This window comes from Malurus melanocephalus, unplaced genomic scaffold (genome assembly GCF_030028575.1).
Source record: "Malurus melanocephalus ecotype Western Australia unplaced genomic scaffold, MMel_1.1 scaffold_309, whole genome shotgun sequence".
Classification (NCBI taxonomy): Eukaryota; Metazoa; Chordata; class Aves; order Passeriformes; family Maluridae; genus Malurus; species Malurus melanocephalus.
The window spans coordinates 311010-323320 of record NW_026623541.1 but is presented as its reverse complement, the minus strand read 5'-3'; the positions used below and the strand labels follow the sequence as shown (position 1 = coordinate 323320).

Genomic DNA, 12311 nt, shown 5'->3' with positions numbered 1-12311 from the left:
TATTTTGATGCTGTTTATTTTTAAATAATTRTAACCATTGACATATACAATCATCTTAATTTATTTTCTGATTAAATTTTTTTTGTATATACAAGTTGAAATTCTGAAAGTAACACAAGAACTGTTTTGCGTGCTCTCTAATTGAACATACTGAAGTGTATTAATTTTCTCATCAAAATGTACTTGAAGTTGCCTCTCATCAATCCTGTGATAGCAGTCATGTCAGCMAAACAGTTAAGAGTCAGGATGAACTAAGCTGTTGTAAAAATGAGTCAGCCATTTACCTCAGGATCCTCCAGAGCCATTGTGTGCCTCACTTTTACTGTTCCCAACAAAAAGGTGAAAGCCACAGAGAAATGCAACATGTAAATTGACACTGGATCAAGCTAACATAGACTTAGTAACACAGACTCAAATATCTACCTTTTAAATTGTCTCATTATTCCATTTCCTATTCTTCTTTACAATTCATTTCTAAAACCTGGTTTCTCTAAAACAACTCAATCCAAAAAAAGCCACTTCGATTTTACAGTGTAATGCCCCACACAAAATCTCCCTCACTGGCTTCAGAGATGATTTTCATGTGTATAATATAATCTGATGTCAGCTGTGGAGAAAACTGGTTTTGAAGTTTGTAACAGTTGCTTAGAAATGAAACTTTTTTAAACTAATTATTAGTATAACTAATACATATTCATTCAGCTGCCCTAAGAAACAGAAGGACCACGATGATATTGCTCTCTCTTTACACATCAGTGGAATACTACGACTACTACTACCACTACTACCATTACACACTGGCTTTCTGTTGGCTGCATCATGCTGTGGAAAAGTTTGTTGAAGAGCCCAACTTGAAAATACTTGTATTACACTGCCAAGGCTGAAATTTAMCTTCTTGTAAGCCAAGCTGAAATAATCATCAAGTTCTACATCAGATGCCCACAGTAGTAAAAATATTTGAAACTGATCCTTCCAGCTCTTCAGGGTACTGGCACTCCAGGATGCATATATTCACACGTCAGTTTAACACACGGCAGATTAAATATGACTGTACTAATGTCATTTACAAGACAAATATAACAGGTGAGCTACTCCAATGAAGGTGTTTGCAAAACTAAAAACTTAGAGYATCTAATTCTAGAAGACATTCTACGCAAATTCAGATTTATATTCCTTAACATAGCCTATATGATGGGGAATGGTCAGAATGATAGCTAAACTTTCAATAACCAACAAAAATATAATATTTAGACTTTCAAAAAGGTAGACAAAATCTCCAGTTCTTTCCAATGAYACTCATAATTTTGTCATGAAAAGCTTTTGCCAGGCAAATCAGTGGCATGCTGATATGCAATCTGCTAATGTAAGACTAACAAAAGACTTCACCTCCTTACCAAATACTTTCAAAACATAATCATGTACAAAACGTAGGCAGCTGTTTAAGGACAGGCAGTAGCAAGACACTGATGAAGAAAATTCCATCCCAGAGAGATTTAAGGCAGAAGGAAAGGCTTAGATGTTCTGATTATTCAGAAAAAGTAGCCACAGCATGATCCATGCCAAGAATTTAGACCAGTGAAAAACAACCAAGTACAAGTGCCTGGAAAATAAGGAGCAGCAACATGAGAGAGGCACTATTGTATGTCCTTTACCTATTCCATCCACTCCAGCAGATTTCATCTTTCCCTTGTCGTGTTCTCTGTGCTATTTGCATGACATGATAGGGCGTATAATATGCTGTGCCTGCTTTTTTAGTTTKTCCATGTCCTTTTATTTTCCACTGAGTATCTGGACACTAGAATGCTGAGAAACTAAAATTTCCAGTAGAACTGTTCTRTTAAAGATGTGATGAGAAAACAGAATATAAATAATGTAAGTCTGTGTCCTTCCTGTAACAGTTCTGTTTCCTCAAAAAACGTAAGCTTCAATGGAGGTAAAAAAAAAAAGTAAAAATTCTGGTCTTCTAAAATTCCAATATCGATCCAAACTCATGAAAGTTTGCTTAAAATTTGTTTTTCTACATGTTTCTCATTTTGGCCATGAGTTCTTCTAGGCTTTCTTCAGACTCTGCTACTGTCTCCCCAGCTGTGAAATTCTCTTCCTAGTAGAAACAGGAAGAAAAAGTTTTCAGCAAAAAAAAGCAAACAAAAGCACAAATTAGCTTAATTGCTGTTATACCACACCATTTTCCTAGAACCAGGCACTCAATTGTGAGATTAGCCCTAAGTGTTTTAAATTTCATTTGTAAACTATTTTGACTAGGAGTTAGAATGTTCTTACTGCAATACATTCAGATTCTGTGTTCCCCAGGCATACTCATTGCTCTTTGATTACATACAGCTTTTACAAGATATGATAAAAATTAACTAGTCACCAAAGTTTCAACTGAGAAATTCACATTTGCTGTCCCTGCCCCAGCTCCCAAATGCATTCATTTCTATAGTTTCAGAAATGCATTCAAATTAGCATCCACAATTAAAGAAATGTATTTCACAGAAACACAGAACTGGACCACAGAAAAGAATAATCAAATTAACTGAGGTCAAGTTTCACTGGAATTGTTCAAGATGGAATTCTATTTTAGATTTAAAAGGGTAACCAAACTGCCTGCTATTACAAATTTACAATAATTAATCTACAATGTKTATTTCAAAAATTCTTAAAGAATAAATACATTACCTTGTCTGGGATAGTATATGCTACACTAATTCCTTCAGGAAGCTCAGGTACTGGGCCAGATGCAGCCTTCAGCTCATCTTCTGAAATTTCTGATACTAATTCGATGCCTTTGCATTAAAAGGAAACAAGAACTCCATTAAAAGTTAGAAGAAAAAGTTCTTTATTTACCAAGTTGTCACAGTGAGAGGAAATCTGCAGCTACTTTTCCAAAACAGAATAAAATTAAAAGCAGAAAGACCCTTGATTTCRACAACTTCATTCCATTATCAATACAAAATATTTTCCCTTTAGAATATATTAAATGGTTCTATGTACACAACTTATAGACGAGAATGACACCTCTTGCTTGTTCTTCCCATTCAAATCTTATCAGGAAGACAGTTCCCTCAATTGTTAGATAGGATTATTTTCTTTATCTTGTAATAAGCATGTATATCTCCATTCTTGAAATGGTTACATAAAACACATTTACCATTCTTTAAGACAGTTCCTTCTAATTTAAAACTGTCAGAGGATTGTAAAAATCCATGGGATGACTCAGCACAGTGGTTATGGAAATGACAAATGGTCTTTAGTATATTTAGCAGTAGTATGCAGTTAATAAATCTTCTCACATCTCTCCTCTTCCAAGCAGCAGTTCATTATTCAAGCAGCAGTTATATTTTGAGCCTAAAACCTGCACATTGCACTAAAAACACATCATCAAGTTGTGGTAAAATTACTTTCAAAACCTGTGGAAAGCCAAAAGTAATTACAGTGTAACTTACCAAAAGTAGGATCTATAAGCATTGTATGTACCCTACACTGGCTTCACCCAAATTGAATCTCAGTACTGGGAACATCATTAAGTCTCCAGTTGATAACTTACCCCAGTCATTGTCTTCGTGTACTATTTCTTCTTCCTTTTCAATTACTTCCTCTTTTGGTCTTGCAGCTTCTTTTTTCTGTAGGAATACCACAAAAAATAYAAACCACATAATAACCAAAATTTAGCCATCCAATTTCCAACAACAGCAGCGAAGATCAAGCCTAATATTCACATTTCTTTCAATATTTAAGGCAAGTTCTAAATGGTGACTGCTTAGGAACAAACAGGCAGAATACCTGCAAGCTAAAAAACCACCAAACCCACTAACAGTCAGAAACATACAATAGCCAGAAAGGTAGAGCAAGTATATAAAGGAAAATATTATTTAACTGAATGCAAGCCATTCTTCCTATCCTTTAAGTACTGTGTATCTAGACACATGTGCAACCATATGAAGATGAGGCTGCTGAAAACTGGAGTAGCAATGAACGTTTTCTTTTGCTAGAGATTCATAGCTTGCTTGGTTCTTAAGATTTTAAGAAAGGGGAAAAAAGCCCCTAAACAAACCCAAACAATTTTTACCTTATACTTTTCTTGCTGTTTTCTGCAATTGTGGTCACTACATTGGGGGTTTGGCTTCATTGACATAGTTGGGAAGAAATCCTGCATCGCATTGTAACCAAGATAATAACTCACAGTACCAAAATTTAACAGGTATCTAGAGACACAGAGAAAGAAGAAGCTTGTAATACAGGTGCAAACCTAAAACTTCAGTTGCTTGAGGAATAATTTTTCCTCAAAGAACATTTAGAGTACAYTTTCACACTAGTGCAGTTGTAGAGTTTCTCTAATTGCCTTAAATCCACTTACACTACAGTCAGCTGGTAACAGCATAACTAGATCAATATAGAATCCCATCCTCTCATGGTGTGAATGAATAAGCCAGCTACAGTCTCAGAAAAAAATATGTTTAGAGTTGTATGTAAGCAGTTTTCTCCCATGCYTTAATCCATAGCTTGAATCACTCAGGTGTCCTGTGTTACAGAGGGGAACTTGTCAGAGCTGATCACAATCAGTTTAGTCACCTTTATTGTAGGTGATTTGAATTAAAACAAAGATTTGAATTAAACTGAAATATTTGCATTCTTTCTTCAAGAAAAACACCTCTCTCTGCACAGCTGAAAATAGAGCTTTGTTGTTTATGCACACCTGCAAACAGTACTTTTATTCCTTGTAACYTGAAATTTTTGTGTAACTGACCAAACCAAGCTAAGGCTAAAACAGGCTAAATAAAATCTTGTTCTCAAAAATCTTGTTCTCTCTTGTTCAACACTCTGTCATTCTGAAAAGGACTACAAAATTGTTCAAATATTTTCCTTGCTAATATATGCAATTCTTTTAGCAGTTGGAGTCACGTGACAGTACTTTAAAAATATTAAAATGTGCCAATGCTTTATAACTATTTTTCATTCACCTCAGGTTTCTAGAATACAAACACCACAAGAGAAATAATTCTTTGTCCATGTACAAAATTTCAAACACAAGGCAGCAGCATAGCATTTTATGTGTATAACTTAATGATGTCAAATCAGAGCATGTTTAAATGCAGAGCTAAGAAAAAAATGTGCATGTTTGGATGCATTAAAAAAAGTTCTTTGGAAAATTCTGAGACTGTTTCTTACCCCTGMAAAGTTCTATTTAAAATACAAGCAGTATGTATTTCAGCCCCATTCAATGTTGCCAGTGCCATTAGGAAATGGGTCACAGACATATAACATATAAAACGTTTGTAGGCCTGTCATTATGAAATGTTTCTTCATTTTTTTTTCTCTCATATTGTGTTGAGTAGCAACAACTCAGTCACTTACTTGAGAACATTTTGTACAAGCATTCCTGCCACAACACCCATGGTTGTAGGAAGACTGGCTGCACAAACTCCTTCTCGCTTCAATGTCTTCTCATCAATATTTGCAGCTACTACAAGTGGAGGAGCACACTGAGAGACAATAAAGAAATAAGGCTGTAAAAAGCATTCAAGAAATCCCACATGTCACACAAAATTTTAAGTTACTGCATCAGCTGTGCCAGGATCTCACTCCTTAGCCAGCCAATCTTCACATCCCCAGCCCCACTTTAAAAGGCAAGTGAGGAACTCAGCAGAGCACTACATACCGCAAAACAAGCAGATTCACCAGGTATGATCAGCTGTATGTGTCCTGACACTGCATTTTCACTCACTCCAGACTCCATCCAGATTTGTCCAAGCTCATTGCAGGCCTTGAAACACAAAAACACACACATGTYAGCACTGCAGAAGTTCAATAAAAAGAAACCCTAATAATATGATAAATTGGGAGTGATGAAACACATTTATCTCCCYGCTTCAAGACAAAACAGCTATGATCAGAAAAAGGGACATGAGAGATAGAATAGAAATTATTTATCAAAGGAAAAATCAAACAGCCACTTAAAGTTGCCCTCATGAAGCTAGCCCTCTGTGCTTTCCTGACAACCTGAGATTTTTAAAAAATACAAACATAACTGATCCAGTTACRGTACACTACAGAATGTAATTCCACAAGCAATTTTTAGAGGCTTGGATACAGCGTATCTGTGTACCTTCCCTGACTGCAATTTCTGGATCAAGTCAGCTGAAGGATAGATCTATGTACAGAAAACATAGATTTGGCATATACCCTACATTGGCKGCTCCTATAAAGAAAAGCAGTTTGATTAGGTACACAGCACTTTTAGCTTGCAAAAMCTCATATGAAGCATATAATTAGCTATAGAAAGTCTTTAAAAGTTTGTAAGATTTAACACACCAGCCTTTGAAAATGCCTTTATGTAAACAGAGTAATTTGCAATGGCAGAGACAGCTTATGACACTTTAGTCTTTTACTAACCATYAGCTGCTAGTAACTTAAAAGTCTACAATTATATCTAAACACATAAAATGAGTTTATAAAAGCTGAGTTAAARCTCAGATTCCTCAAGCCAAGGAGGACATTATTAGGAGATTCTTTTWAAGTTCCTATCTTTTCTACAGTCCCACAATTTTAACATTATTTATAAGAGAAAATAGACTTGCACAAGCTCATGCCTTCGATGGCCTTACCGTGTTAATTGCCATGCGAGCTTCAAAGTTGTCCACGCAGCTTAGAACCAGATCCACAGGCTTCCCTTCCTCCAGKGCACCGTTACTGAAATGAGCATCAGAATTCTGCATGAAATTGCTGGCAGAACAAAACACCAACAAGGCAACCCACACCTGCTTTAGAGCCTATGGGAAGTGAATTTCTAACAAAACTCATGCAAATGCAGGATGTACAGGATACAACCAGCATCTTAGATATGAAGTAGAAACGACAGCATGCTGAAACTGAAATTTAAATACATGGGCATTTTAGACTCACTTTTATATAGCATACACCCACAGTACAAGGCATTGGAGAACCGTATCTTTGTACACCTGAACTACAAATGGTAAAAGTTATTTCAGATCTTCTCTGTGAGATCCACTAATAACTATTTWCTTTTTTMTTTCTATAAAACATACCTGAAACTATTACCAAGCACTCAAGACATGATCTGATCTGTTTTCTATAATGGAAAAAGCCTTTAAAACCTACAGTTCTGGTTGGAAGTCTAAAGAAGCACTCATACAAAATGTAACTATGTAACAGGAGAAACAAATGCCAAGTCTAGAGAAAACATCTAGGCAGGAATGTCTTCATGCATATCCCAGAAGTTTTCAACTGGAAGTTATTATATTGAAAAAAAAAAAAAAACAACAAGAAAAGCTTGAGACTGTGTAGAACCACACATCAGCAGAAGTTGGCAATATGCTTGGTTGGGAGATTTTACCTTATTCTATCCATGAAGTGTTCAAAGTTGTCCAGTGTTGTGATGTTGTAGTTATGTACTTCAAACTGAACATCAGGATTTATATCCCTATGGAGGAAAGAAGAGGAGTCAGTACTAAAGATTACAATGATAACTTGTATTCTACTCCCTAACTTCACAAGTATTGCTACAGTCTTAGGTTTCCAGTCTGAACTCTAGAATACAGCCATATTTGTCAAAAATTCAGATTAGATAAGGAAAAAACCTCACAACTTATTGGAATGGAAAAGATTATACCAAACTTCTGAGCAAAACTTGCTAYACTTAGAAAGTAGACTCACACTAAGGTTTTGGCCAGTACAAAAATGCCTTTAAAGTCTCTATCATCCCCACACTTTWTACTCAAATTCCCAAAATAGATCACGCTCCTTTGCAAATGATTAAAAGTGAAACTGGTTTTCAGGAGCAGCATCCTGGTTAAATACATTTTGACACCCACTTCTCTGAGTTGTACCTCAAAGTATGTTCTGCTGCTTGCACTTTACTTAGTCCAGCTTGATGAGGTTGGAAGAAGAGTCTGTTCATGTTTGCCAGTTCCACTTTGTCATAATCAAACAGAAGTAGCTACAATAGAGATTTTTTTAACATGTGTGAATCTCCAATGGCTCTGCAAACAGAATACTATAGCAAAGCATTTTGAACAACAAAACTAATTCTAAAGCAAAAACCAAACATAAAAAACCATAACCAAACTGTCTTCCCCACAGGCCCATTCAGTTCACATACAAAAGGTCATCATAAGTACGTGAAAAATTGAACTAATTTGTTATGCCATTAAAATTACTCCTAATAAAAAGCTCTCTATTTGATCTAAGCTAATATTAATCTACATGATCACTATMATCTCTGTTATTACRTTCCTACTTRCTGACACAYAACAAACTTAATGTTTGTTATAAAGATATGTYTTTCATCTATCACATTTCAATTTCATTAATAGAAACTTGATTTTTGTAAGCCTTTATCTTTTATGTGAAATACTCCKTCCTTTTTCTTTATTTTGTTTTTCTTTTGCAATAATCCAGCATGAACATTAGACAGATGAGTTCATACARGAATATGGAGATGACAAGCATCCAAACAAGAATCACCCACATGATAATCCACAGGATTAAGCCTTAAATAAATAAATTTTATCAGGATAATGAAAATACTCTTCACGTGCAATGTTTATGCAAGTGCTGTTCTTGACTGCTTTCTTCACAGTATTTTTTTTATTTGGGCAAATTAACAGAGTGAAATCAAATTCCTTACAAAGGGGAGTGGTCCATCTACTGTAAAGAAGTAGAAGAAAAAAGAAGCTCTCATTACCTTACCAATGCCACACCTTGTCAGCATTTCAGCAGTCACACTGCCAACRCCACCTACACCTACTACTGCAACTGTAAAGGTGCGGATTTTCTGTAGAAAGAAATAAAACACACATCARTATATCAAAAGTGGTTCTCACAGGGAAAAAATGCAAGCAATCTTTCATTATGGATAGAATCTTACCTCATAGTCTTTGACAATTCCCATTCTTTTTAACGCCATCAAGCGACTATGAAGAAAAAGAATGCAGTGTTATACAGAAAATGTTGCTTATGTTTCTAACAGCAATTTTGCTTTTCAGGTATTTAAAATAACTTTTGCTTTCAAAATAACCTCACCAAGAACCCCCCCGTTTCCACTGCAGTTGTGATTGCCAGCTAGGTACAGTCTCAATGACAGAGTAGATGCTCTCCTATTTGTACCAGAGTCCTAACCCTGCAGAAACTCATGTACTTATACTGTTGGTATGAGTAATATTGATGAAATCAGGAAGGCACAGCTATTTTTGTAAACAGATCCATGATTTACAGAATGAAAGATGACRCTTTGGTTTGGTGATGAACCATATGGCAGCAAACTTGTGAGGAGTTGCACTGTTTTCTGAACGATCTGATTAAACTAACATAGCATTGAAAAAAAAATAAATAGAGACTATCAGGTTTTGAGGATAACAGAAAGGATTTTGAAGTAACATTTGATCCCTCAATTGCATTTTTTTCATGAAAACACAAGCATCAGCTTGTAAGGAAAAATAAAGCCAAACCCAAACCAACAAAAGAAAAACCCCAAAATCCAAAAAGCCATCAAATTTCTAGAAGAAAAGGGGTTTCTAATGCTATAGAATATGAAAAACTTCTATAAACCAAACTCTAAAATCGCCAGTTGGGAGAAATAAGACCTCATGTAATATCAACACCTGTCCCATTTATTAGCAACCTAGCCGAAAAACTCTTAAGGTTTTTTCTCTCTCTCCCTGCCTCTACTATAAACCAAAATAATACAAAATAACCCTGACATACACTCCTGCCAGCCCATCCAGSTGGGGAATCCCAGAGCATCTCTCCCCTGCTCCGCACAGAGCCCCCATCTCCTGCACTGCTCGGGTACCCTCCTGAGCAAATCCAGCCCCATCCCTGCGATCCCAGTTCCCTCCACCCCCTTGTGCCTCTGCCCCTTCACCCAGCCTCACTGCTCCAACCCACGGCCTTCCCTGTTCCCCATCCTTCCCATCCTGGCGGAACCCCCTCAGCCCTCAGAGCACCTGTAAGGGTTGGAGTCGGTCACTTCGGGGCTCATGGTGTCGATGCGGGCCCGCCCCGCTCCCCGTCCGCGCTTCTCCCGGGCCAGCTCCTCCTCCAGCTCCCGCACACGSCGCTCCAGCCGCTCCAGCCGGCCGGGATCCGCCATGGCAGCGACACGTCTGCCCGGCCTGCAGAGCTTCCGGGAAGCGCCGGGGCGGGCCCTTCCCTTCCCGGAGCCGCCTTTCCCTCGTCGGGGCGGACCCTTCCCTTCCCGGGGCCGCCTTTCCCTCCCCGGGGCGGGCTCTTCCCTTCCCTCCTCGGGGCGGGCTCTTCCCTTCCCTCCTCGGGGCCGCCTTTACCTTCCCAGAGCCGCCTTTCCCTGCTCGGGGCGGGCTCTTCCCTCCTCGGGGCGGACCCTGCCCTTCCCGGGGCGGGCTCTTCCCTTCCCGGGGCCGCCTCCTCACGCCTGGCGGCGGGAGCGGACTGAGGGGCAGTGTCCTGCGGGGCGGTGCCTGGCTCCAGGGAAACGCCGTCTTCCGGGAGAAGCCAGCGGCCCTGACAGCCAGGGGGTCGCGAAGAGCTGTCCTTGGCCGAGCCSGTGACCCGAGGATGGCGGCGGAGCCGGGCACCAGCGAGGTGCGGCGGCAGCACCGCTTCGACCAGGGCAGCCTGGAGCGGTACYTGAGCAGCCACCTGCCCGGCTTCCCTCGGCAGCCCGCGGGCGCGCTGGATGTCAGGCAGTACAGGTAACACAGGTGACTGCACAGGTGACTGGCACAGGTGACACAAGTGACTGGCACAGGTGGCGGGGCCACCGCCACTCCCCTGCCCCAGAGCAGCCCGCTGCCGCCTGGCAGGGAAGGTGGTCAGAGGCAGAGCTCTTTGCCAGGGAGATGGCCATCGAGAGATTTTTAAGATGCATTCTGACTAAGTCCGATCGAAGGGACGTCCTAGCTCGTCCCGTGAGCGGCTGGAGAAGGCAAAGTTTGCGGTGGCGGCCAAGGTGACCTTTGTCACAGGCAGTCTGGCCGTCTGTGGGCGGGCTGTGTGTTAGGTGGACTGCCCGCTGACCTCGGAGTACATCCACGATAGTTTTACTGTCTACACATAAATCTCAGTTGATCTGCTCCGTCCTTAATTGCACAGTAAATTATAGCGTCCAAAAGCACATACGTGGCTTAAGAAATCATGTTACCAGGGAAGCAAACCCACGGGAAGAACATAAGGATGTGCCGATGTTCCCGTCAATGCCTGGAGCGCATTAATGGGAGTTAATATGGCAGTGTGCCATGAAGGTGCTACACCCAAGCTCCAAAGCCACTATTCCATAGCATACTAAGTTTATTTTCATTCAGCAAATCAGTGGTGTGGCTGCATGGCTTCATGTCAGGTACTTAATATTAGAAGTAAAGTTATTCTAAAAATGAGGATTGATTCCCTTGTAAGCGTGACTTCAACTGGCTTATCTGCAGCTATGACTAAGAAATAGTGAGCAATTTTTCATTGACTTCTGATACAAATATAAAACATTCATTCAATCCACAGTTGTGCCCTAGTCTTCGTATGTACCTCAGTTGAAGAGACTTTAGCAGTGGCCTTAGGAGAGTACCTAACAGTGAAATCTGCTAAAATTTTGTTAACATTCGTGCTTTACTACTTTGTCTTTTAAATGCAGCTCAGGGCTTCAGCTGACCTAAATTTCTTTTGTGCCAGGCARAATATTTGCTTGTTAAACTATTACAAGCTATGCCCTGACTGCTTTGAGGAGAGCGGAAATGTAATGGGAGGAATGAAAACAAAAGTTAATTTGATTCTTGTTTTCCAGTAATTGTTCAATATTTTATTGAACTAAGTCAGAATACATCTTAAAAATGAACCAGAATGAGGAGTGAAAGGCATGCAGATTAGCAGAGCGCCTTGAGAAAAATAAGGATCAGCGGTCTTGATTGGACTGTTACAAACTAGGTGTTAGGAAGGGTTTACCTAGATTGTTCTTCTCTTCTACACATGTATGTGATTGAAATGTCTAATTTTCTTTCTGACTCCAGCATTCATTCATTCATGTTTTATARTTCCTGTAGGCTGTCCCTTAAGCATAATGTATAGGCATGGTGATCAGGCTGGGAGTCAGTGGGGCTTGATATTAGAATTGTTAGTAATTTAATAATAGAGTAATTTGGGCTGGAAGGGATCTTAAACATCACGTAGTTCCAGTCTCCTGCCATGGGCAGGGACATCTTTCTCTAGACCAGGTTGCTCAGAGCCCAATCCAGCCTGGCCTTGAACACTTTTCAGAGATGGGGCAACGGCAACTTCTTTGGGCAGCCTGTTCCAGTGCCTCACCACTCCCACAGTAAAGCATTTTT

At 39.5% G+C, this 12311-nt stretch overlaps 2 protein-coding genes across 2 annotated transcripts in view; one reads left to right on the top strand and one right to left on the bottom strand.

The window, feature by feature from the left end:
• Window positions 1-130: 130 nt before the first annotated feature.
• Window positions 131-10155, bottom strand: UBA5 (ubiquitin like modifier activating enzyme 5). The gene is made up of 12 exons (XM_057377267.1): window positions 9966-10155; window positions 8888-8933; window positions 8705-8794; window positions 7848-7957; window positions 7355-7441; window positions 6606-6690; window positions 5660-5764; window positions 5356-5483; window positions 4070-4205; window positions 3548-3623; window positions 2680-2786; window positions 131-2101 (listed from the first exon to the last, which is right to left on the bottom strand). The coding sequence occupies exons 1-12, from the start codon at window positions 10109-10111 to the stop codon at window positions 2018-2020; spliced, it is 1200 nt and encodes a 399-aa protein (XP_057233250.1). The 5' UTR covers window positions 10112-10155; the 3' UTR covers window positions 131-2017.
• Window positions 10156-10424: 269 nt separating this feature from the next.
• The window catches only part of ACAD11 (acyl-CoA dehydrogenase family member 11), a 29375-nt gene continuing 27488 nt past the window's right edge, over window positions 10425-12311 (top strand). Inside the window, exon 1 of the mRNA XM_057377270.1 lies at window positions 10425-10691. Within this exon, the coding sequence (XP_057233253.1) occupies window positions 10555-10691 (137 nt within the window). The 5' untranslated portion in view covers window positions 10425-10554. The remainder of the gene's footprint in view (window positions 10692-12311) is intronic.